The sequence below is a fragment of the Typha latifolia genome, chromosome 6 (genome assembly GCF_019914945.1).
Source record: "Typha latifolia isolate L0001 chromosome 6, TyphaL0001v2, whole genome shotgun sequence".
NCBI lineage: Eukaryota > Viridiplantae > Streptophyta > Magnoliopsida > Poales > Typhaceae > Typha > Typha latifolia.
This window is the reverse complement of record NC_133091.1, coordinates 1,781,346-1,804,124: the sequence shown is the minus strand read 5'-3', so window position 1 is coordinate 1,804,124 and position 22,779 is coordinate 1,781,346. Positions and strand designations below refer to the sequence as shown.

General features: G+C 37.2%; 4 protein-coding genes across 5 annotated transcripts; 2 read left to right on the top strand and 2 right to left on the bottom strand.

Moving 5' to 3' along the window:
• Nucleotides 1-1,984: 1,984 nt before the first annotated feature.
• On the bottom strand, nt 1,985-4,557 carry LOC140790242 (uncharacterized). Its single transcript, XM_073140230.1, has 2 exons — nt 4,268-4,557; nt 1,985-4,128 (listed from the first exon to the last, which is right to left on the bottom strand). The coding sequence occupies exon 2, from the start codon at nt 4,006-4,008 to the stop codon at nt 2,242-2,244; it is 1,767 nt and encodes a 588-aa protein (XP_072996331.1). The 5' UTR covers nt 4,009-4,128; nt 4,268-4,557; the 3' UTR covers nt 1,985-2,241.
• Nucleotides 4,558-7,259: 2,702 nt separating this feature from the next.
• Nucleotides 7,260-7,532, bottom strand: LOC140790487 (mini zinc finger protein 1-like). The gene has a single exon (XM_073140599.1). It carries the CDS (start codon nt 7,530-7,532, stop codon nt 7,260-7,262), a length of 273 nt encoding a protein of 90 aa, XP_072996700.1.
• Nucleotides 7,533-12,571: 5,039 nt separating this feature from the next.
• Nucleotides 12,572-17,023, top strand: LOC140791528 (probable arabinosyltransferase ARAD1). 2 transcript variants are annotated; one of them, XM_073142144.1, is made up of 3 exons: nt 12,583-12,666; nt 13,086-14,054; nt 16,169-17,023. In XM_073142144.1, exons 2-3 carry the CDS (start codon nt 13,137-13,139, stop codon nt 16,673-16,675), a joined length of 1,425 nt encoding a protein of 474 aa, XP_072998245.1. In that variant the 5' UTR covers nt 12,583-12,666; nt 13,086-13,136; the 3' UTR covers nt 16,676-17,023. The 2 variants fall into 2 exon arrangements, with proteins under 2 accessions (XP_072998244.1, XP_072998245.1); XM_073142143.1 differs by having other exon boundaries at nt 12,572-14,054.
• A 640-nt stretch (nt 17,024-17,663) lies between these two features.
• LOC140790190 (uncharacterized) lies at nt 17,664-21,786 on the top strand. The gene is made up of 5 exons (XM_073140156.1): nt 17,664-18,005; nt 18,275-18,468; nt 19,333-19,651; nt 20,121-20,219; nt 21,057-21,786. Exons 1-5 carry the CDS (start codon nt 17,907-17,909, stop codon nt 21,090-21,092), a joined length of 747 nt encoding a protein of 248 aa, XP_072996257.1. The 5' UTR covers nt 17,664-17,906; the 3' UTR covers nt 21,093-21,786.
• Nucleotides 21,787-22,779: the final 993 nt, after the last annotated feature.

Here is a 22,779-nt window from a genome sequence, read left to right as displayed (position 1 = left end):
TTGATTAGTGCTTACCTCTCATTTTAGTTAGTATCAAACATCTCATCTGCATTCACACTGAGCCAAAAGAATAGTGCCATCCGAGGTTCTCCCCATAGTATCAGCTCACCTGTTTGACACCAAGAAGATTAAGAAAAAAAAGTCTGCACAGATATCAAAGTTAAAATCGTAATTCTGCTTCCCTGGGTCATTTTTTCTGTTTATCAAATGACACCAAAGAACTTCTAGCAGCATAGCACTTTATGACTAAACACTAAATTTTGGTTTAGAATAAGTTTTGTTAACATTATGTTTCATGCAATCATGTAGCTATTCCACTTCCACCTCTGCAATTTACTCTGCCACTCTTGCATGGAAACCTGTCACCATTGCTTATCATAGACAAGTAACAGTAGTTGATAGGAACATATGAGCTTGATGTGTGATCGGTGGAAAATCGTGAAGCTTCCTAGAAGTAAAGGAGCAAGTAAGATCATACATATCAAGCCCTCATTATTCACTTGGAACTGACATTATGGAACCAGGATAGGTGGCATAATTCTCATCGTAATGTCATGTGGTCATAAGAAATAATTAATGTGAGAAACTGAGAATGACCTCCTTTTCAAACTTACCAACCAAACAAATTTCATGGAAGTAAATGGTAAAAGTATGGCCTCAAAGGAACCAAGTGCATAACAATAGCCTAGTTTGATTCAGACTAAGGTGAGAATAAGGTGTGGCCTACTGTCATCAAACACATTCACACCTGAATATTAAATGAACTTTAACCTATTTTATCCTAAGTAAACATAAAGATAAGCAATCCTAATAAGAATATCATGTACCTGTAATAATTATCTCCTTCGAGAAATATTTACTTTTGCAAGGTGACAAGTTTATCATTATAAAGTAGGGGAAGGCAATTAATGATTACAACCTTGCTTTGAAGCCTAACCCATGTTAGTTCAATATCTCACTCTTTATGCTGAAAACAATCTAGCCCTTGAAGTTCTAGTGCTTCACCTAGTCTTATTGGCTTGATTGAGGTATGATTAAAGAGCTTATGATGGAGAAAATATCTAATTCAAATGGAGTTCATGCATAGAAATGTAGGCTTTAAGCCAAAATGAGTTAGGTCATTGTATTTTCTGTTTATCCTATTTGTCCTATTTCTGTAGCAATATGTATAGATTTGCTGCTAATTAAATAGAGTATGGTGTAGGTGGAAGAATAATTTATCCATGTTTAGTCATGTTGCCCTAGAGTAGACGACTCGTAAACCTCCAACCAAGACAAAAATCCAGTATTTAATAGAAGGAAAAAGTCATTCAGCAGATTGACCATAATAAGGACCTCTAGAGATCCTACAAGAATTGTGTAGGAGGCTACTTCTCAACTCTATTTAACACCAGATATGTATCAGGAAGTCAGTTCAGTATAAGTTAAAGAAGTATTAATTTCACCTACTAACTTTCATGCAGACAAACTAACAATGATACTGCTGAATTGGAAGAGATCTTTTAGTGTTGTCAACCAGTGGTCTGCAAATTTCTACATATGAAGAATTAATCTTGGGAAACGTAGGTCATGAACAATAGAATTATGCAGACATCACAAAGATAGATACATGCAATCAGGTGTAAGAAGTCAACTTATATATCACAAAAGGGAACAATTTCTCATTTTTAGAGAAAATTAAGACACCCCATTTGAATTCAAACAGTACTGAAAAAGTGAGAAGTAAAAGGGTACAAATGTAGCAGTACTTCATACAGTTGCATATGAATCCACAGAAAGACACTTTCTCTCAACAACTAAATAAGGAAATGCATCAAGACAATTTAATCTTCCTTGCTCTTGTAAATGAAGCCTGAGCACACATGTCGAGTTGGCACAGCAGATCTTGGATTCTGAGAAAATAGAATGCTGAAATTCTTACCTTCCACTCCCCTCAAACCTATGAAGCAGAATAATATAAGACGACTCTAACTCAAGAAGCAGCTTGTAGTGAAAATGTTCTTTTGCTCCTATGAATCAAGAAAACCAGTACAAAATTACCTTATTAGCACATCTGAATAGTCTACAACAGCAAAGTTAATAGGCCATCTGTTACATAATACATTTCTTGTTAGCTGCAAAGAAAAAATTGTCTGATTGCACCCTAGAACAAGCTTGAGCTGCCATTAAGCAATGGAAGAATGGCAATTGGATTAAACTTCTTGTATCAATATACCATTGTAAAATTGGCGTAGGATTACATCAAAGCTTCTCAGTTAACCTGATCATGAAAGAGCTAATAGCTACAGTGTCTAAAATTATCCAAGAAGACTCAAACAACTCATGAAAATACTCCGCACCAATTTCCTCAGCTGCAGTTTTAAAAGCGATACCAAATGAGTTGCCTTGAATGGCTCCAAGCCGTGGCTTCCCACACACCCCAACAATCAAAACCTTGTCGGGCTCCTTGGCCAAGCAAGCACATATAAGTGGTTTCATTTTTGCCCCTCTTTCTTTTAAAGCATCCATTAAAAAAAAGCTGAATTTTGTAAGGGCCTGAGGATGACCCAACCTCTCGGTGTCCACTGGATCTTCAAGCTTCACCCAGCGAAATTTTCTTCCACTTCTAATGAATCCAGTTTTAGTAACTGCAGAACTCCCTTGTCTAAGAATAGCTCTCTGTATATCAATTGCACACTGCATTCCTTTTCTAAGCTGATCAACATTGTTCAGGGACAAAGCAGAATAAGCAACCCAAAATTGCTCAGCAGTAGATGATTCCTTTGGTTCTACAGAGGACTCCAACAATGCAGTGACTCCATAGACTACATCTGCAGCTGATACCTTTGAGCAGTACCCATGTATCCTCAAGAAACTGCGGTAATAGAACTCAGTAAGTCCATACTCCGGTAAGAACCGCTCAAACTCATCCTTCATTTTTTGCTTAACTTCCATACTCATGTACTGAAACTTCTTCTGGCAATCCACAAGAGGAAAACCCATCCTGGCCAGCAAAAGCTTCAGTTTTTTCAACCCATTGTCACTCCAAGTCTTCAACTTGGTAGCTATATATGAGGAGCAGAGCATAGAATCGAACAAATTCCATTCCCGCAACAGCATAAGACGTGGTTCATCTTCATAGGCAATACGGGAGTTCTCAGGTGCCTGTATCTTTGTTCCATCCTTGAGTGTAACTGAACTGACTGCATCCAAATTTCCCGAGCTATTTATATGCTGTTCGAGTTCCATAACTCCAGCTTGATATCTCTCATTTGTTAGTCTTTCATGTACGAACTGATCGGTAAGAGATACACAAGCTAACCAGAGCAACTCATTGGTGTTCTTCCTAAGAGCATGAGCCAACTCAAACATCAAACACCCTGAAGGCCTGCCATGGAAAGTACCCAACTTGTAATATTCAGATTTCAACTTCCCAAAAAGCTTCATTGGATCTTCTGACTCGCCAGACAACTTTCGGCGCTTCCTATTTCCTTCCTCCTCACCTTCACTATCACTGTCTTCATCGCTATCACTATTCTCATCAATCTCATCATCACTATTCAGATCGGATGCATTAGCCAGAGCAGAAACATCAAAGTCATATGCGAGGTCAGCCTGCTGCTCATCCTCCTGAGTGTAAAGAACAATCACCTGATCATTCTGCTCGCTAAGATTATGCAAGTGGATGGGCCGATGGCTATCGATGATAAAGATGCGAGCCTCCAAGCCAAGATTCAAGATCCGACGGAGATCACGGTGGCAACCCCAATTAATGAGTAGCACAGATAAACATTGGTTGGACGAGCGGAGATTTAGGCCGACAAGTCTATTGATCTCGTTGAACGAGGATACGGGATAGACGGAATAACGGATAGAGTCAGAAGAGAGAACATGGGTTACAATTTTTAACGCACAGAGAGAGTCGGCATCCGAAGCTGAAGGGAATATCAAAAGAGGGGAAGATGACGAGGCAGAGGCGGCATCGCGGAGTCGAGAGTAGAATGACTCGATGCGGAGCTCCCTCACCATGATTCCCTACTAGGGTTTGATGGTACTAAGAAAGATCTGTATCTAGGAAATGAGAGAATCATCGATAAAAGAGCACAAATCGTCCCAAGATCCAACCTTTCTAATAGAATCCTAGAACTCCTACAGACAAGAAGACAAGAAATTTAGGGGATTTCTACAAAACTCACATAAAAACCGACTCCAAACGAAGAGATTATGGAATTCCTGAGCTAAAAATTATATTTTTGTCGAATTTCCGGGTAAAAACTCTAAAAGGTACCTGAACTCGGAGATGTTTCAGATTCGTAAGAGAGAAGATGCGATCTTTAACTACATACCACAGGAGATGCAAGAAAGAGCTCGAAAGAGGAGAGAGGAAGGAAGAGCTAGAGAGGGATGAAGGAGAAGAGAGGGAGGAAGGGAGGGGGGAAGGGATCTGGAGTTACCTAATAGCGGGGATTTTGAATCGAAGGGAAATTTTCGCTATCTTGATTTCGAGACGCTTCAAATTTCGAACATTTCGTGGTTCCCGCGAGAGATTTGGCGGTCGATTTTGTCGACCCACATGGTCGCATCTTCATCATCTCATTCTCACCTCGTGACGAAGCTGATCGTCTGTATCCTCGAGCATAGGAATTTCCTGCGGTCGTGTGTCTACCAAGTGTCCGCCTTGACAACAGTTTGGGCCGTAAAGGGGTCAAGTTGGGCCAAGATCAAAGCAATTTGGATTGATGGAGTAGTCTTTTATTGATTTTTAAAATCTCACGGGCTCAGTTAGGAATACCTTTTTATTTTAAAATATAACTATTTATTCTAAAATAACAACTAAATATTATAATAATATAATTTTAGAATATAAATATTATTTATCAAAATTATATTTTATATTAGCTACTAATCCAATTACAAATTTACAGTAAGTATTTATCCTACTAACATACTTTATATCTAATAAAAAAATATTATGATAATTTATAAAAATAAAACATATATTTTTTATTTTTTATTTTACTTTATATCACATCAAAATTAGTTATTACACTCTTATTCTAGAATATAAGTAAACATAAGACTAATTATTTTTAAAATAAATATTTTATTTTAAAAGTAATTAAAAAATATATAATATTATTTCTAAAGTCAATGAGACGGATTGAAATGTGAATTAGCATCAGTTGCCGATTGAAATATTTCCGCCACCATAGCTAACAAAGTACGAAAATGAGGTGAGAGGAGAGCAAATCAATCAAATTCTTTTCTGTGTATACATCCTTCGCTCACGAAAGTCAACCCAGAGGTAATATCTAATAGTAATCTTGTATGTGAAATCCGTGAATGTAATCTGAGGGACCAGAGTTGCTGTGATTAATATTTTGTGCTGCCATGTGGCCAATATTTGTTCCATCATAAAGTCTCCGATGAGCAGGACGGAACGATTGATTTGGCGGCCGCCGGTCCGGTTCGGAGGGGACCATTCACATGGGAGGGAGTTTGAGGCCCAAGTTAGGCCTGCCTACTTTGGACATCGGGGGCCTAGTCCCAATTCATTAGCCACCATGGTTGCCCCTTCTTTTATGCAGCTAACCTGTTTGTTTTAAGTCCCTTTCTTTCACCTACTTCTAAGGCTTTGCAGGCACTAAGCCAAAGGATTTTTGTCTCCTCCTCCTCCTCCTCTTGATTCCATTATTATTTATAGGAAATCGTCTCTTTCCATTCTATTTCATTCATTCTCCGGGAAGTAAATTTATAGATTTACGTTCTTACCGCAGTCATGGCAGAAACTACAAACAGCGGCGGGCTATTCATGGCACCCATTGTCAAGCATGGTAGGTGAGAGAGACTTAGTATCCATGACCACTTTGCGTGCTTTTGGATCTATTTTTCAAATGTCTCAAAGCGACAGTGATTAAGAAAAGTGTGGCCTTGTGAACCCCCCCTTCCCTCCCCTGATCACAAGTTCTGGGAATTCCTGACAGTGAAACACTGATGCTGCACCTCTGACACTACTTGCTTCCTTAAAATGCTCAAATTATCCTAAATCCCTCTCTCTCTCTCTCTCTCTCTCTCTCTCTCTCTCTCTCTCTCTCTCTCTCTCTCTCTCTCTCTCTCTCTCTCTCTCTCTCTCTCTATATATATATATATATATATATATATATGCATATATATACTTTTGCTCCTCCTGCATGAACTTTTGCATCTGATTGCTTCTCTCTTATAACATTCATCAGAAGAACTGCATGCATGCATCTCCACATACATTCAATGCTACTAGTGAAGGTCACATGGGAGAGTTGCTTGTTAATTTGGTTTATGCCACCAGTGACCACATAATAGTGCCAACAACCTGAGCTAGCCCTAGCAAACGCTTAGCCGTCTTATTAAATCTCCTGCCTCACCAACTGGTAGGCATCACTTGCGTCGCACTCATCCATGCATGTACATTGAACTCATCCATTGGTATCAATCAGACTCCCATCATGCATGTTTTTATCCTAGTGATGATAAATTATCAAAGTTCCTATTTCAGTCCGCATCTAGCAGTTGATGGCTAGATATAGAGTCCAATGCTGTTCTTTATTAATTCTGATGCAATTAACTCCAAGTGATTTAATTGAAGTGCTAAAGTTATTATGCAAGTCATATGTAGAATTTTCACTTATAATAAGTTCATATATCAATGGCATCCTTGTCACTGGAGAAGGTTCATTAATTGCACCAATACAGTTAGGCCATGTATTAATATGATACAATAACTGCCATCTGTGCAACCTTAAGTTTTGCTATTAATTATCAAAGATACAGCTTTCATGTTTGTGAGGCATCTAGAACTAAAAAAGATAATATAATTTACCAAACCATCTGAATAAATTAACAGATGGAGAGTCAACTTTCCAATGGGAAAATTAAACAATAGTTTCGATCTTCGCGGCGATATCTATGCAATCTGAATTTTAGACCTGAATCTAATCTTCAAACCATGCATGCACATCTGAAAGTTTCTATCATACAGAAAATAAAAGAAAAAAAGGATGGGGGAATTCTCTCCACCATGAATTCTCAAACTTTGCATACCACTTAGATAACAAGCCCAAAAAGAAGTAATATGTTACATAACCCACAAGATCTCACTCTTCAAGTTATATATATATATATAAATATATATAGATATCAAGTCCTCTACAATTATATAACCTACAACAATCATTCTTCATTAGATCCAATAGTAATTATAAAGGATAGAAATCAACCATAAAAGATCAAGCCAACAACGATCAGTCTGATGTCGAAAACGACGAGCAGTCGCAGACGGCCTCGACCTCAACCTCGCGCTTGTGGAAGCTCCGGTGGCAGTTACAGGCGGCACAAAGCAAGGCGGCGGTCGTCCCCTCCTCTCCCGATGCCATGAATTCGCGGCATCCGTCCACCGCATAACCTCCGATATTGGCGGCGTGGTTCCTCCTGCACTCCCTGTATCTGACCACCTTCTCCTTCCTAGCTACTGAGCCATTGGCATAGCTCTTCTTGGACTCTTGTTGAGGCCCCATGAGAATTGTTGTTGTTGTGTGTGTAAAAGAAATCTACTTGGTCACTGTAGCTCCTTAGGATCTTAGGAGTTTGAGGATAGTGGAAGAAAGTGGTGGAAGGAAGGGGAGGAGGAAGGTGGGTGGAAGGATATAGGAATAGAGAGGAGAGAGAGAAAAGGGAAGGAGATCAAAAGAGGTCTACCTCTTTCATGTGTTGGGTTGGCTTTATATGGAAATGGTGAGGCCTTGGGTGGGTCTCTTGGTGGCTTGTTCTGATAAACTATATAAAAGGCCACTTCAATTTTCTTTTGGGTGTCTTCTTTTAATTTTAATTTGCTCCTATTTAGGACTTTGTAGACATAATTGATGCCATGTTAACTCACTCACCATATCTTCTCCAAAACTTAAGCTATGAATTTGACTACTTATTGGTATTTGTTATGATTAAACTACTAATGGATTATGACCCAGACAGCATGATGATTGTTGCTTCATCTTTTCAATTTGTTGCAAATTGCAATTAGAAGATGTGTATGCTGATGGTGTGACAACTCTGAGAACCTCTCAGTCATTTGGAGGATTAAGGGTAGTAGTTGTTTTGGTGGGTATTGACTGGAATAGTGTCTCAGTATATTAGGTTGGTCAAATTACCTTTTGAGAAACTCCATTAAGGATATAAACGTGGACAATGGGACCTAACGGTCTTACTGGGTAAAGTAGTCTTGACTTAGTCCAACTTTTCTTTCTCATGAAATTAATGTTAGCCAGAGCAAGCTACAATATTTTCTGATTAAAAGAATGAGAAACAAAAAGATTGAAACTTGTTGTCAATTGGATGCATCACGTTTGCTCCTATTTAACTTTGTGACTCTTATCAAGTTTCATGAGAAGTCCTAATCAAAGTGACATTGGTAAGAAAGGTGTTGAGATTAGGGTTTAACTAATCACAAAGGTAAAACTATCTTCCTGCAGACTAGCTAAAGGCAAAGAGATGATAAGGATGTGGGAGAATTGGGACCACTGCTTCTTCTTCTTTGTTGCTCGTTATCACTTCGGCCAAACATAAAAGTAGAATGACTTTCATATCAATCTTATATCAACATATGGCTCAGGCCAACTTGGGTCGCCTTCTGATTGTACCATGTCATTAATTAATAAGGTCTGCTCTCCTTTTTGGTTATAACCACAACCTAATCATGGACTTTTCTCTTTCATATATAGGAAGTGAATCTAAGAAAGATCTTAGGCAGTTAAGGACATTATAATCTCTCCTTAAATAATTTAGGACCTTGCTATACTATTGTGGAGCTTCAAAACAAAGGCAAGAGCTTACTCTTCAATGTTAAAGAGGCTCAAGATTCTCTTCTAAGGTCTGATATGATACGCTCATAGTGTAAGTCTTCATGGGTATCTAGAACTCTGGATTTGCTTTTCTTCTATAGGGGGCAAAGTGGCAAGGAATGAGCATTTATTTGTAGATCAATCCACTGTGGGCATCACCATGCACACCATATATAAATGTCTTCTTATATCTGAATAATTTTCAAGGCCATAGAGGGGAGCAGAGCAGACATGAGTTGACATCTTGTGGGGTTCTAATCCTCCCCACTCATGCTTAATTTTAGGGAATACGTTAGACTTTGGAGCCAAACAGGAGCCAAAGAGGGGGGAGAGAGAGAGAGAGAGTTGGCATTTTTTGTCATTTATATTATTAATCTCTTTACTGTATCCAAGAGAGGAGGTGAAATAGCTTGAAGGTGGAACAAAGTAGAGTGAATAAAGCAAGCAGATCATTCTCCATAAAGCAATGGAGATTGATGGAAGTTAAAGAAGGGACCGAAGAATTGACTAAAGAAGTTGCAAGGAGACGCTATTCATAAATCATTGCATCTCTTTTTATTTTTTCTTTCTTTTTATTAAAAAATGTAATATATATTATTGATTTATTATCTAACAACTTAAGTTTTTCTAATTCAACTGATTATCTAATATAAAAATCCTCTAGGTTATCAAATTTTTTCTTTCTTTCTTTCTTTTACTTCCTGCCATACAGAAATGAGTAACTAAAGCAAGCAGTTTTTGTTGATATGATGAACTTATCCAAACTGCAAAATGATATATGTATGCCTTTCTATTTGTTGCAATTGACCTAGACCAAAGTAGTGATCATAGATTGCTAACAACAGCCTACACTATTGGAAGGGCTGTTAACATCTGAGTCAAAGTGATGATTGTCTTCTCTCTTTGTTAATTTGTCAACAGCAAGTTCCATTATCCAAAGCTTAGTACTTGATCCAATGCTCTCAGTGGATCTTGGGCCATCTCCCACACTGCCAAAGTACTGATTGGACCTTGAGAACAATGCTGCCAATCAAGTCATGCAGTACAATGGGCAGACATTGGAGGGTTCTTCCTCGTTATCTTGTCAGAGATGAGTGGAGTATTTCTCCAATAATTCTCAAGTTATTAGTATCCTATTCCAGGTGATTGGATAAGGGACTTGGGATCAAATCTATCTCTGTTACCCTGTTGTCTAGCACTCTAGCCCACCATTAATTTCTGAACTTTTTTTTCTTGTTGGTAAGAATAGAACATTCTCTAGTGTTTGTGATCACTCTAAAGCTACTTTGAATCCACTGAGTTCAGAGAGGAGATAACCCTAAAAAGGCTACTATGACTTAATGGCCTTGTTGGTTAAGTTATTTATACTTTTGGTGGCAAATAGCAAATAAGTAGGAGGACAAATATGAAGAATATTAAATCACTAACTTATATCAGAATATAAGCAAAACCTAGTGGTAATGCCCTAGAATCCTACAACCACTAGATAAAAAGTCTGTGAGCATGAGATTAAGCCCACCAGAAGGGTTTAAAGGAGCCCCTAATGTGCCACCATCTAGTGGCTGATTAAAATAAGGTTTACATTAGCATTCACTTGCTGCCGAAGAATCTTTATCCAATAATTAGAAAATATGATTGTATAATTTTAGAGCGTAGATTTGGTGCGGACCTATCTATATAGGACATTCTAGACAAGTCGATAACTCTAACTATCATAGAGGAAATACCTGTAGAATTTAAATAGACATGATGAAAGTTATTGAATATGTACAATTGATATGTTAACATGTATTTAACCGTGCTCTTGAACCAACAATACAAAGTCAGCTCCCACCAAATCTCAATCCATCATTTTATAGCTATGAGGCTTATATTTTGGCAATATGATCAAAATAATATATATACTAATTTGTAAAAGAGTCAAGATTCCATATATACACATTTGCCACACTTAAGATATTTGATGAAGAATATTAAAATAAAAAATAGATAAATAATATCGATAAACAATGTCAATGAACATTGCCATGAACAATACTGGATTCAAATGCATTTGGCAAATTTTCTTAACAGTGTGTATTGGAATACACATGAGGGTGTTTCAATGCATATAAGGAATGCAATTTCTAAGAGATCAAGATCGCGGCTTTTGAGTGAGACCATGACGAGAGGTGTTGAACTAATTTATATGCATCTCATCTTCTTTTCGTTTTATGAGATTTTTTTCCTCAAGAATTACTGAGACGATAACATTAATCTTAAGGATTATTGAGATTCAAAACTGATCATGGAAAGTATTTTATTTTAAGTTCGAGCAAGCAAAACCTTACAAATATCATTGTGGGAATCCGACGTGCGACCTATAAGTCTACCATCACGGCTACATTTGATGTTAACCGATCTTGAATAGGATTCATGCATTTTTACCCTAGATTTAGAGATTTTTCTACATAAAAATTTGTGTATTTGCAATACCCTTACACTTTATTTTTCATATTATTTTTATGATTACATGCCATAGATCTGATCTCATAGGATGTTTTATAATTTTTCAAGGTTAACCTTCCTTATTTATTCCTCCCAGTTTTAGATAATTTTATGAGGAATCTAAACACAGTGGGAAAAGGCAGAAGTGGAGCAACCACTAAGTTACTCCATAAACAAAAGCCTAAATCTATGGATATCCAAAGCCCATGGACTCTTATATTTAGAGTATATTTTAGGTGGCCTGGCCCAATAATTTTCTAGGTTGTGGTGATGTTGGTCTTGAATAATATAACTTTTGTTCAATTTAGCCTGCTCCCAGAAAAGAAATGGGTAATTCTCTACCCTTCCTAGAATTCCCTCTTTTTTCTCCTCCTTCTCAAAGAAATGGGTAAACCCTAGTTGATAGGTACAACAAGAAACACTTAGCTTGAAAGCCACCTAAGTTTCTTTCTACTGAACATTAGGTGAACTTATTCCATCTCCCCATAGACAAGCAAACCATCTCTATTCTCAGATGCCGGTAGATGAAGGTCTTCTACCAAGAACTAATGCAACTTCAACAATGGGCACATCTTTATCTTTAAAAAAATTATTTTTTACGATAGCGAACAAGATGGTGCTCAAATAGAACGACACTCATTTAATTGAGATATTATTAAGTTCTCGCTAAGAAATTAAAACAAGTGCTAGGGAACTTATTGAAAGCAAAGTTGTTATATATATATATATATGCCAAATAGTTTTCTTAACCATACTGGATTAAAATTGAAAGCAAAGTTGTTATTGTTTTAGGTAAGCTATATTTACAGTAAGAGCAATGGTTATTATAGTAAAACAATACTATTAATGCAAGTTACTTGCAAGTTGCAAGCCACCTCCACCAGTTAGTGAAAAAAAGAGGGGAAAAACCTCCCCCACCAAAGCAACTAAAAGATTCTATGCATCTAGTCATTCACTATTTTCATTAAAACCATCCAACAACTACAAAATTTGAGATGGCCCACTCTGACAACGAGCCTATCGTTGCCTTTATTAATGAGGTATGACTTATGACCCATGTCAATAATTAAGTACAGTATACACTACTCTTAAGATAACAAAAGCGTATTTTATCTTTTCCGGGTTTTTTTTTGAGTAAATATACCCATCAAAGGACACTTTTTGCAATAAATTTGAAACATAGGTGGTTATTTGCAAATAACCCTTGCTGTTTTTTTTTTCAATGTTTATCTCGGCGTAAGATAGCTGAACTGGTATGCCGCAACTCTCGGTGTGAGAGAGAATGAAAGAGGAGAGAGGAGGAGAGAGAAGGTTTCCGGTTCTGCGGGTATGAATACAATCCAATGAGCACCAAAGATTCGATCCCCGTATAGATTTTAACTCCCGTTTCTTTCGTTCACGAAGGAATCACCTTCAAGCGCATCTATTCCACCTCTTTGGCTAACCTTCCTTGACGAGTTCTTGATGTTTAGATGCGATTTCTCCTTTTCGACTTTTGGGTTTTGTTACCAATGGTCAATCTAGCATCCTTCCCTTAAGCTCGTTTGGAATGTGGTATATTGAGACTTTTGGGTAATCGGGTGTTCCGAAGAAAGGATCTTTATTGCCAAAATCGCGCTTTTTTTGGAATATATTTACCCATTTGTTTGTTATTTATATTAATCCGCTGTTTGCTTCATGATCTTTACCTGCTGTACTCTAGTTGTGGACTGACTTGCTCCATTGCTCTTGCTTGGGTTGATAAAGATTGGTGCTTTGTGATAAATTTCACATTTTGTCTGAGAGGTTAATGCTGAAATGGGCGATAGAAATATGCAACAATCTGGGTTGCTATGCCGGAAAACCTTGTTCTGTTGGTTCGCAGTTGCGATTTCTCTGGTTATGCTGTCTATGATCTACTTTGGTTCCACTGGTCGGCCCCGTCTTGTTGATCACAACCTCTTGCCCAATGACAAGGTCTTCTCAGTGATTGAGAACCGGATTACTCCTTCTAGGGCTCGAAATGATGAAGGGGCGAATGGAGAACCATCTTTATCTGATGAAAGTGCACGCGGAGAACAAGAAACACAGAATTGTGATCCAAGCAATGCACTCCTTAAAGTTTATATGTATGATATGCCTTCGGAGTTTCACTTTGGTCTTCTTGATTGGAAGCCTGATGGCAATAGCATCTGGCCGGATATCGGCACTGAAATTCCAGGCTATCCTGGTGGGTTGAATCTTCAACACAGCATAGAATACTGGCTCACATTGGACCTTTTGTCATCAAGATTTCCTGATCGGCCTGGCCCATGTACTGCTGTAAGAGTTGACGACTCTCGCCAAGCTGATATTGTGTTTGTTCCATTCTTTTCGTCGCTGAGCTACAACCGCCATTCAAAAGTCTTCCCACCTGAAAATATTAGCAGGAACAAGTTGTTGCAACAAAAGTTGGTTAAGTATTTAGCTGATCAAGAAGAGTGGAAGAGATCAGGGGGACGAGACCATGTCATAATGGCACACCATCCAAACAGCATGTTGGATGCTCGGTCTGTGTTGTTCCCTTGCATATTTATCCTATCAGACTTTGGAAGGTATCATCCAAATATTGCTAATGTTGAGAAAGACCTTATTGCTCCTTATAAGCATTTGGCAAAGACCTTTGTGAATGACTCAGCTGGCTTTGAGGATCGACCAATTTTGTTGTACTTTCGAGGAGCCATTTATAGGAAGGAGGTAAGCATCAACACTGCTATTCTTTCGTGAGATTATCTGCTGCATCTAACATGTATTTTCCTCTCTTACTTCCATGAGTAGTGTGTCAGCTAGTCATACAATGTTTTTGTAAACTATGCTCACAATTTGATTCGATAATTGGTTATAAAGTGCAGGGGCAATCTAGTTGGTGGAAATGTAGTGGTTACTGGTTAGATTGTCCCATCAGAGAGTACATGCATTTAAACAATGTTAATTGTCTGTTGGATCATTGGATGCCATCTAGCATGTGAATTTAGGAAGTAATTGACCTTGCATCTGATAGGAGCTGTCTTTAGTGTGATATTTTTTCCCAATAAAGCTAAGAATGTCTTTACCTGAGAATCACCTCTCCCACCATGTTGACTGTGTGATATCTGATTACACATAATGTGGTTACTCATGACCGTCGTTTCTGGCCTTATATGTTCAACTGTACATGTACTTGAAACTGTACATGAACTGTACAACCATATGCTGAAAGGTAAACATGAATTCAAGCAAAAAAGGCAACATGGTTGAGCAGCTTGCTGCCATATCTGGACTAATGGCAGTAGATGAACACCTGTTGTAGTTACTAGCACGTAAGACTTGATTTCTCTGCTGAAGTTGTTTCAAAGGTAATCTAATGGTTCTGAAATTTTAATTGCATAACTGTCATCTGTTTGTCTAGAATTGGAACTAAAAAATAAGAGCTATAACCCAAACCTACTTGGGTCCCTGTTACAACTCAACTAGACAAAAGCCCAAGATATCTTTGAATGAAGTGTTGACAGTATTAGAGACTATTGGTTTAGTGGTCTTGCAAGTGCGACTGATCTACGTGGTTGAATACTTCAAATCCTTGCATTAGTGGATTTCTGATAATAGATGACTAAATCCTATCATTCTGTAACTCAAATTTTCCTTTAGGTATGTGGTTACTGACTTGCCAATGCCACGAGGTTAATACTTCTGTACAAATTTTATATGCCGATCTGCAGCCCTTGAGTTATTCAATCTCACACTTGAATTAATAAGTTCAAGCATGTGAAATAAAAAATAATATTTTGGCCAATGTACCACTTGAAGAGTTGGTAATACAAATTTATATTAACATCATTTTTCTTACATTTTATTCTCCTAAGAGCTAAATTTTTGGTTCAGCAAGACTTTGACACTATAAGATTGTGAAATACCTGTGACCAATATGATCGATGTGAAGATGCTTCTCTATATCACTGGGGCCATTTTAAATAGTACAATTATGCAGTCGCTAAGATGGTAGGACTCAAATGACAAGTTGACACGAGTTATTGATTTGATGCTACTCAATACAAGTAAGGTGACAGATTGATTATCTTTATCAGGCTTTGCTTGTACTTATGGATACCCACTAAGACTGGAATGTTTTGTGATTTATATATTCTTCTTTGGTTAAATTATAAAATTTAATATAGTATCATATGCAGCCAATTAGGTTTTTGGTCCAGTTGGTGCTGTGTTATGTTTAGTTTGATTGATACAATTAAAAATATGGGTTTAATTATTTTGTTGGGATTCAGAATCAGATATCTATAAACTTAATATGAAACTCAAAAAGGTACTATAAATCTAAGGGCCTCTGATGTGATTTTCTGTAAGTACGTACTTCAAGTCTTGGATCTTACCTTCAGACAGATTATATATGAGTTGTTTGCCTTAACCATAACCTTATGATCGAAATATAGTGTTTTCTCCATTTTATAGTGATCTGGAAAAGGATATCCATTGAGGCTCCTGCCAATGCGTTTCTTCAGAGGGTAATGTACAAGAGGTTGTTCCTGACTCATATGATAGCCATATGATGGAAATCCTAAATCCATTTAAAGATGTTAATAAGACTAATATCCTATTCATACAATCAGAAAATATAGATACACATAATTATTATGTGTTTGATACCAGTATCTCTATATAGCATAGGTACATAAAAAGAGGTTATGAGTGCCAATATTCTGTATTTGGTTAGTGTGTAATTCTTTTTCAGCTCTGCTGTCCTCAAGGTAATCTTAAACCCATTTTCCCTCTCAGTTGTGATTTATGTGCATTTAACATTATTGTGGCTCCTTCTGTAGGGGGGAAATATTCGGCAGGAGCTCTATTATCTTCTCAAAGATGAGAAGGATGTTCACTTCTCCTTCGGAAGCATCCAAGCAAATGGGATCAACAAAGCCAGTCAGGGCATGCATTCCGCCAAGTTTTGTCTAAATATTGCTGGTGACACCCCATCCTCCAACCGCCTCTTTGATGCCATAGTGAGCCACTGCGTCCCTGTCATCATCAGCGACGACATTGAGCTCCCATTCGAAGATGTCCTCGACTACTCCAAGTTTTGCATCTTTGTACGTTCTTCTGATGCAACAAAGGAAGGTTTCCTGATGAACCTCATTAGAGGTATAAGTCGGGAGAAATGGACTAAGATGTGGGAAAGGCTCAAGGAGGTCGAGCGGCACTTTGAGTTCCAGTACCCATCCCAGAAGGATGATGCTGTCCAGATGATCTGGCAGGCATTGGCTAGGAAGGTTCCTGCAATACGACAGAAGGTGCATAGAGCTAGGCGATTCTCTTCTGTCTTAAGTTAATGCTATCAGTTGGACAGTACTGAGAGATCTCTGTTCACCTCCAACTAACAGTTATTCTGAGGATTTCAGGTAGTCCATTGATTCCAAGAATTTAAGAAGTCCATTAAAGCTGCAATGCAGAAATAGGAGCACATTTCTTGTAGTTTTGGATAATAAACAATAAGATGTTGACTAGCATCACTATACTGTATTACTTACTGACGTCTTAGGAGAAGCATAGTTTTAACTCTTCTTCACTTCCAAATCAGCGTTCACTGTATCAATGCTATTCATTTCACGACCTTGTTTTAGTGTAAAAAAAGTATAATTGCTGCCACCCAAATGGTATTATATTTCATGCCTTTCATATATCTTTTAAAGGTTTTTTTTTTCGCTAGTTTGCCTTCTTGTTGATTGTGATGTCATTCATTCAGTTGAAGATTATAAACAGCAGGTGTAATTGTGTAATATTATCTTGTTTAGATTGTACATTAGCCATTCTTTTAAATGCTATGTATCCAAAAATTTCAAGTCTCTTATCAAAATCTACTCAAACTCTCCAAGATATACACATGAGATAGGATATGCTCCTTTTGAACCATCAACCCACAAGAATCACAGGGCTGATTTCCACACCTAATAGAAGTTTGACATCTCATCTCTAATTTTGCTTAGCTCACAGTTGATATATAAATTGTAGCTCTCAATGGCTACAAGAATATTAGCAGATTGCGATATCCACATCTAACTCAAGGATATGCCACTGCTCATGAAGGATATCTCGGATGGAGACTATCTTGTAAGTACCTAACAGTCAACTATCACTCCTAGGAACAAACCACTTCTTAAATTTCTGCTAATGGGATGGTGCTCAGATAGTTAAAAGAGATACTCATGGTGTATACTTATTTTGGAGACACTTTTAAGTTTCCACCTCTTATAAAAAAAAAAAAACTTTTAAATTAATAATAATTATTTCTGGAGTCGGTAGTCATTTAAATTCCTAATTCCAAACAAATTACGTGATTAAATGCGGTAATCCGGTAGTAAGACGAAGAAGAAGGAAAGGCCTTTTTGTCGCCCCCTCCCAAATCGCCCTCGTCCCCCTCAATATTGGCGACAAGAATGCCATTAAGATTTGAAAAGTTCTATTACTTGTAGAATTCGCAAGAAATTAGGGTTTCGAATTTGTTTCCCCCAAAACTTTTGATATCTCTATTGTTATCTTATTTGGTATCCGTGGCGATATATAATGCCCTGGTGCTCCTGGTCACTGGGTTCCCGGATTCAGTCGTTTCTTCGAGATTACGATAGTCTCCAAGAACTCGCGGTGCTGCTCATCTACATCCAAGTGAGTGGGAACCTCCCTTAAAATCCCTAATATTTATTCCTCTTTTTCGGGTGATTTTTTTTTGATTTGATATGAAATGATGGTCTTTTCACACGTAATTAATGCGATCCTAATGTGTTTTGATTTCCTTTTTCTTTGTCACCAGAGATTTTATCGTGGAATCATCTTGAAAATTTCGCATAATTACCATTTGGTTTTATTTTTTAACTGCACTGGTTCTTGCTTTGATGTGCTGAAATTGAATATTTTTACTTATTTTCTTGGGTTAGATTGGCTGTTCTCTGGTTGGGTCTCTTGGGGCGTTGTTCAATGGCGTTCTGTTGATCAATCTGGTGGTGGCACTATTTGCGCTTGTAGCGATTGAGAGCAGTAGCCAGAGCCTTGGGCGGACGTATGCCGTGCTTCTCTTCTTTGCGATTCTCCTTGATGTCGCATGGTTCATCCTTTTCTTGGGAACAATATGGTATGCATACTCAAATTTGGAATTTTGTAAATTTTTAATCTTTGCGGAAACAAAAATATTTTCCCCTATATTGGGTGTCTGTTATCAAGAATCCTTTCCTTTACCAGGTCACTCACTTCCACGATAAAGGTTGCTTTAGATGAACTGTTTGTTCCTATTTTAGATTGTAAAGTAAAGAACCCGACATTTGCTTGCTGTGTGGCGCATAGTGGTAGTTGTCCGCATGAGAATTCTCACAAATAAGAGAGATGATGAGTTACTCTTTTGTTTTGTCCCTGTAAGTTGCAGTTCTTTGAATTTGCCTTATGTACTAGCCCCCCTCTAAGCTCTAGTATTCATGCAAATTAGGGATCCGGTTTCAGGTTTCCAGATATATGGCTTACATTGTAGTTTGTGGGTCAGATTAGACAACTATATCTAAGGCCTCCATAGAAGCAGTATAGAACTTTTTACTCTTTCTTCTAATTATTTTCTTTTCCATTTTCATCTTGCTAATTTAGAATTTTCTATGTTCACTATAGTCACACTTGTAAAACTGCTGATTAAGATGCTACTATGATTTTGTTCAAAATTTAAGTAGAGGCAGTGTAACTCTGATGAATAATTTACAATGAATAAAGATCAATGATCATCGTATGTGGATGCTATGGTCCTATTGGATACATTTCCTACTACCTCTGCTATGACAAATTTTGTGTATAACCCTGTTGGAAACATGGACTCATAAATGTGCCTTAATTTGTCACTTTTGGCTAAAGTTGAAGTTCAATGTTGAAGGACAAAAAGGTCATTGTAATAGTGTCATTTACATCTGCAATTTATATAAAAAAGATAATTTTATAATTATTGTGCTCTTCTCTACAGGAACATCGTCCCCAATGAGAAGTATGGGCCAGTCCTTGTTTTCTCAGTTAAACTTGCTTTGTGGATGCAAATCATTGGGTTTTCAGTAAGGTTTTTGTCCTCATTCTTATGGATACAGATGTATAGATTGGGGGTTTCATCTGATAATACAGCCTATCAGCCAACAGATTATGATATGAGAAACAGTTTCTTGAATCCCTCAACTCATGTAGTAGCTAGGCAGAACAGTTGTGATGATATTTTAGGAGGTTCCATTTATGATCCAGCTTATTACTCTTCTCTGTTTGAGGATGTTCGAGATAATGGATGCATCCATGAGGTAATTATTGTGGGTAACTTAGTTGCAGATATACTTTTGTAAGTAGAATAATGCATTTGTAATTGTGTCATGTTGAATGTGCTGAGTTCATGTCGGTACATAGGCTTGCAAAGAAAGCAGACTGAAAATTGTCCAAGTCAATTGCAAAAATTGATTGCTTCATTTGATATACTGCAGTTACTTTCTGTCCAAGACATCTCATGATTGTCTGACTCCATGAGTAAAAGATGTTGGATTTGAGACACTGGAATGCGATATACAAGTTGTTCGTTGTAATAGATGTCTTGCCAAGTGGGACTTATGTTCTGATTATTCTTTGGAAATTGTAAATTTGGATCTACAAGTAAACAACCAGATGTCTATTTTTTATTGATATTATTGATATGTGCATCTTTCACTAATGTCTATACTCAAATAGTTTTGTCTTTGAATATGCTAATGGTTAAATGGCTTCTATTTCTTTTTGTAGAGTGAGAAACAAATTATCTGTCATGATGGTGGGTCTACATCAGCAGTTGAATCTCCACAACTTAAATCATGCATTAGTAAATCTTTTCATGTCGTTGATGTAAGTAATATCCCAAGCATCTTATGAGATATTTCCACTTTGTAATCAATTTGTTAGCAGAACTATTTCTTGTTTATGTCCATGATTTGGCAATATCTCCCCTAATGATTTCTATATATCTCTCACTGCCAAATACCAGTATTTACTCCACTGTCTTCATGGTAGTTGCATACCTTTCCGTTTTCCTGGTGCTTCCTAGAATGATAATTTGCTGGGAAGACGATGGTCTAAGGAGCAGAAATGATTGCATCTGTCTAATTATGTAGACACGATTGCATATCTCATCTTGTGAAGATTTAGGGGTACATTGCATTCTTGCTGATACTCACTGCTATTCCTTTTTCTCAATATAACCGATTCTCCTGAGTTGCTTTATCCTCAAAGTTGTCCATAAAGATATTGGAATTTTTAACGACACCCATAATTGTCTCTGTGTTCGTTCCCATGCATATGTGCAAACTTGCGTGAAAAACAAATGCTACTCCTGCTAGCTTCTTGCTTATGTTTTGGTGTGCCAAATCCCTAATCTTTTCTCATTTTATTGCTTCAGTTTATGCATATGATCTATATATCAAACAATAAATTCCTATTTGTTGAAAATGATGAATAATTTGATAATTGAATATTTTTTAGTGCTGTATGATGCATCTTAGAAATGCATATTTTATCTGATTAATATTGATATGAACGCTGAATAGAATAACAGCACCTGTTGAACCTTCAATTTCTGCTCTGGATGTAAAATAGGGTTTTGTTTCAAAGTAGAGGTTGTACACATGGCACTTTTTTTCTTTTCCTCACGATCTGCTGTTTCTAATCAAAGACAGACTTTTGCAGATTGACACTGCATTAAGAGAGCCCCTGAACTATTAATCCTAGTATGGTGGACTTATGATGGGATTCTGCTCCTGGTTGTCTGCTTGAAATTTTTGAGTTCAACTCAGGCAATATGATCCTTGTACAGTGACATTCCTTTTTGGCACCAGATGATTCCTGAAGCAACATAGAAGACAGCTCCTGCTTGTCGTTGAAAGCTGCTTGAAACATGGCCTTTTGTGGTACTACAGATTTCATTGACAACTTTTTTAAGTCTTTATTGGTTCACCAAGTAGCCTACTCTGTTCCGTCGATTTAGCGAGTGCTATAAGATAAGATACACAGAGATGGAAGCAGGGTCTTTTGGCCTTTCAAGATGAATAAGAGGGGTCATTGAGGAGAAACCATACCACTTCCTAGGAGATACTGTTGGTCCCTCCGGTTTGGACTACTTTGGTTAGTTCTTCAGAAGATTGTTACATCTTCAAACTGGTTAACTGGGCTATGCAAGTCTTCTAGTTCGACTTGGCATTGGTTCCCATACCTGTGAACTTCTACAGATTCTTCATGATGGTAAATTTTGTCTAATACATGGCCTAGTTCTTTCTTGCTATCTAGAAGAACCTTGGCTTCATACATTTGAGTTAGTTCAGTAGCAAAACTATACAGTTGGTTGGTTCTTGAAGTCCTTTTTTGATGAATTCTTTAAATTTTTAAAAAAATGGAGATTTTTTGGATCATCTTGAGCTCATGATCTTTGATCTGTATGTGGGTTTTCTGTTGAGCCTTTTAAGTATCATTAATTTTCATATAGGACAAGAATTTCTATTTGCTCTTTTAACTATATAGGCACACGTCTTCCTGTATGAAGCTGTCCATATATCTGAAAAACTTGAAGCAAACTATAGCTTCACCAATCAAAATTAGGCGCTACTTTGAGTAAATCAAGCTTCATTTTTTTAAAAATTGTCTTAACGTTTACTGACAATCCAGATTCTTAGGGTGAAGTTTGCAAAGTCTAGAGGACATGGTAATTAATTTGCAAATCATGGTGATTTTATTTCTTATGCATTCAGTGGTTCCAAGTGAACAAAGCTACTGGTGTTGGTTGGTCGATGACGGTTTTGATTACTGATATTGATCTCGTTTGTCGTTGACATGGATGATAATTAGGCTGAACAAACTGTTATTTTTATCATAAACATCAGCATGGCATGTCCAATTTTTATGCAGAGGTATGCAGAAGAATATTATATCTTAGATGCTTTGGAAACTAAGTTCGACTTTGTTCTACTTGTTGATGTGGGAAAGCAATATAGATGCTGAGTTAATCTTTGCTCCTTGGTTTCATGCAGTTGAAAGTGTGAGATCCTGAATAGTGTCTATATATATAACACACACACTGATCTTTGCCTGAAGTATTAGGAACAGATGAGGCTTGTTTGATGTCCACTATTTTCCTCCAATTATCTCTTTTTAATTCTTTCTTCATGCTGATTGGCATCATTTGCTCTTCAAGTTTAGAACCTACTGAGTTTCTGACATGAAAAATGTATTAAGTTTTGCTCTATTTGGAGTCAATAATGTTAATAAATTATGGAAACAGGGTGAAAAAAATAATAATAAAAACAATGTCGCCTGTTTCTTGTTATGAATATTTGAGCTGAGACCATAAAAAATGCTAATTATTTTGCGATTTAAGATAATAAAGATCTGAATAATAATTCAATTTTTTTAATCCTTG

Bases quoted from the DNA above. Each gene is read 5' to 3' on its own strand.
- LOC140790242 (XM_073140230.1), bottom strand. From the start codon at position 4,008: ATGGTGAGGGAGCTCCGCATCGAGTCATTCTACTCTCGACTCCGCGAT.
- LOC140790487 (XM_073140599.1), bottom strand. From the start codon at position 7,532: ATGGGGCCTCAACAAGAGTCCAAGAAGAGCTATGCCAATGGCTCAGTA.
- LOC140791528 (XM_073142143.1), top strand. From the start codon at position 13,137: ATGGGCGATAGAAATATGCAACAATCTGGGTTGCTATGCCGGAAAACC. The intron at 14,055-16,168 runs GTAAGCATCAAC...CTCCTTCTGTAG, and splicing joins GAGCCATTTATAGGAAGGAG to GGGGGAAATATTCGGCAGGA.
- LOC140790190 (XM_073140156.1), top strand. From the start codon at position 17,907: ATGCCCTGGTGCTCCTGGTCACTGGGTTCCCGGATTCAGTCGTTTCTT. The intron at 19,652-20,120 runs GTAATTATTGTG...TTCTTTTTGTAG, and splicing joins ATAATGGATGCATCCATGAG to AGTGAGAAACAAATTATCTG. The intron at 20,220-21,056 runs GTAAGTAATATC...AGACTTTTGCAG, and splicing joins AATCTTTTCATGTCGTTGAT to ATTGACACTGCATTAAGAGA.